Source organism: Sinocyclocheilus anshuiensis, unplaced genomic scaffold (genome assembly GCF_001515605.1).
Source record: "Sinocyclocheilus anshuiensis isolate Anshui unplaced genomic scaffold, SAMN03320099.WGS_v1.1 scaffold118, whole genome shotgun sequence".
In the NCBI taxonomy this organism is placed as follows: Eukaryota; Metazoa; Chordata; class Actinopteri; order Cypriniformes; family Cyprinidae; genus Sinocyclocheilus; species Sinocyclocheilus anshuiensis.
Window position 1 is genome coordinate 192,564 of NW_015546020.1, and position 2,566 is coordinate 195,129.

General features: G+C 38.8%; 1 protein-coding gene across 2 annotated transcripts in view; it reads left to right on the forward strand.

Moving 5' to 3' along the window:
• The window catches only part of asic1b (acid-sensing (proton-gated) ion channel 1b), a 205,786-nt gene that overhangs the window by 32,453 nt on the left and 170,767 nt on the right, over positions 1 to 2,566 (forward strand). For both annotated transcript variants that reach the window (XM_016499608.1, XM_016499609.1), the window contains one exon: positions 1,933 to 2,128. In XM_016499608.1, the coding sequence (XP_016355094.1) occupies positions 1,933 to 2,128 (196 nt within the window). The remainder of the gene's footprint in view (positions 1 to 1,932; positions 2,129 to 2,566) is intronic.

Consider the following 2,566-nt stretch of genomic DNA (forward strand, 5'->3'; position numbering starts at 1 on the left):
ACCCCTGCCTGTATGATGTGTCATCGAGGGACTACCATGACAGAACAAAGAAAGAACAATGCTGGCGAACTATAGCGGAAGCGCTTCAGCAATGTTTACACTCTTGTTTTCGGAAGTCAGTCGCTAGTTCCGCCTTCTCGATGACATCACGCACGTCATTAAAGACTGCACGCGATGAATGGTCGGGAAGCAACGTGTAGTCTGACATGTTTCTTGTCCACGACACGACAAGATTTTAGGAGTCAAAATCGTGTAATCTGACACAGTGACTATCGTGACCGACAAAAATATTGTGTAGTCTGAACCCGGCATAAGGGAGCCTGACGAGCTGTCTTAATTGCGAGGTTCATTACGCTGCGTCATGGCTGAGGTGTAGCAAACAGCCTTTTCCTCCTCATCCTTTATAGCATTAAGATTTTTAAAACACAAGAATAAAAGTGTGATTCATTCTTTTTGTTGTGGCTGCGCATGCGCAACATTCTTTTGTTAGTTGTTTTTCAAAATCTTTTGCTGGATTATTATGATTTCCTCATTCGGTGATCTCATGCATTCATTCGGGACACTGCAACTTCATCAAACTCAGAAGAAATTTTAGTAGCGCATTTTAGAGAGGTCTGAGGCATGATGACAAGTTATGTAGTATAAATACAATATCAATTATATTTTCGTTTAGTATGCGTGTATATCCAAGTAGCCTACGTTTACATAAAGAAGGTATTAATTTAATTATTATAAATGGTCATAATATTTAAAGTGCTAATCTATGATAAATACACATCTAATATAACCAAATTACCTATATTTACATATATTGAATGTCAATCAGCATGCAGCTCAGTTCATGGAGCTCTCCTAGCGAGCTGATGATGTGAATCAGGTGTGTAACCACTGCATTAAAAGAACACGTTCATATATTTATTTGTTTGTGAACTATACTGCTCGCACATGTTTGTTTGTGCAGCCCGCAAAGTTTGTTGAGTTTAAAGCCTTTTCTTTCGATTACTCCGCGTTACACGGTCGATGCATCTCATCACATTCAGTTGAGACTACAAACTCGCACATAACTCAGATTTCTTTTGTCGTTGCACTGGATTTTGGGATTTGGCACATTTACCTTTTTACAGTACAGTTTCGTACATTTGCCTTTATGACTTTAACAGTCGTGTCTCATACGTGCGCTTTTATTATACGCGAGCTGCCAACTCCCAATCCCAATGCAGCCCTCTACTGTGAAGTGTCATATCGGTGAACAATTGCTGCTTATGATATTTGTAGTGCTCTTCAAACTATGCAACATTCTGCTTACGATGTTATAAAGTTATCAGGTGATTTAGGTGACGCATGCTGTGTGTTACTAAAAACAATACCATTTTATTTCAAGAATGTTATAATATTATCAGGATTTAAAATGAGTTTATAGTAAATGTTGTTTGGCTATTCATATAGAGTCTTGTATATGTAATCACTTGCAAAATGTCTTCATATTTGGAGTTTTTAAATTATTGATGCATGCATATTCATTGTCAAGCACACTGAAGTACTTGGCCAGTAACCCACAATGATATTCAATTATTTAACACAATTTGCTGCCTACTTCAACTGAATACTTTTCTTTTTAAATAAAAATGATTTTTTTTGTATAGGTGTTATCTTTAAGACATGTTGCATTAAAGTGAAAACTTGCATATTATTTGAGATTCACATCACGTTCTGTCAGTTCTGGAAGCTTTTAAGAAAGTCTGTCAGCAATTTTAGCCTTTTCATTTTTTTTTTTTTTGCCTTTTTTCATGACTGTTGAGGGCATACAGGAAAGTATGGGAGTATGTCCATTGTCATTGATGGTTTTACCATAGTACTTTTTCCTAAAGCGATTGTCATTCAATGTGCTAGACTCAACATGCTTTTCTGATCAAAAACGTCTTATCTTATCAGGTATGAGATCCGGGATACACACATGGTGGAGGAGAGCGTTATGATGACCCTGAAGGATAAGGCGGACTTCTCCAGCTTCAAGCCCCGCCCCTTCAACATGCGCGAGTTCTACGATCGAGTGGGCCACGACATTAAGGAAATGCTGCTGTCCTGCTACTTCAGAGGAGTTGAATGCAGCGCCGAAGACTTCTCAGTGGTAAGAATGAACGCAAACTTCGTTTCAGGTACAGAAGGATGGAATCTGATTGGTGGAGACTGGAATTATGGGAAAAATTTTGGTTTTCTTGTCTGAATTTTGGGTTTTTTGGTCTTCAAATGTAATTTATAGGTGCACCAGAGACTTTGCTGTCAATGTTCCTGAGCGAGGTGGACTTGTCATCTTTAGGTCATGTGTTGAGTTCGTACAGTTGTACTGAAGCAAGCATTGCTGCCTAGTGAGATAGCAAGAGATTATTTTTGCCTATGGGGTCGTATGAATCTGATCCTCTGATAATATCGTGAAGAGGCCTCACAAAATTCCTTTTTTCCCCTGGTGATCCACGGATAAGGATTCTGAAATGGGTTTATTCATCATCTTGCTGTATCTGATTGATTGCATCTGTAGAGGGAAAGGGCCCCCCACCCCCCCATAGAA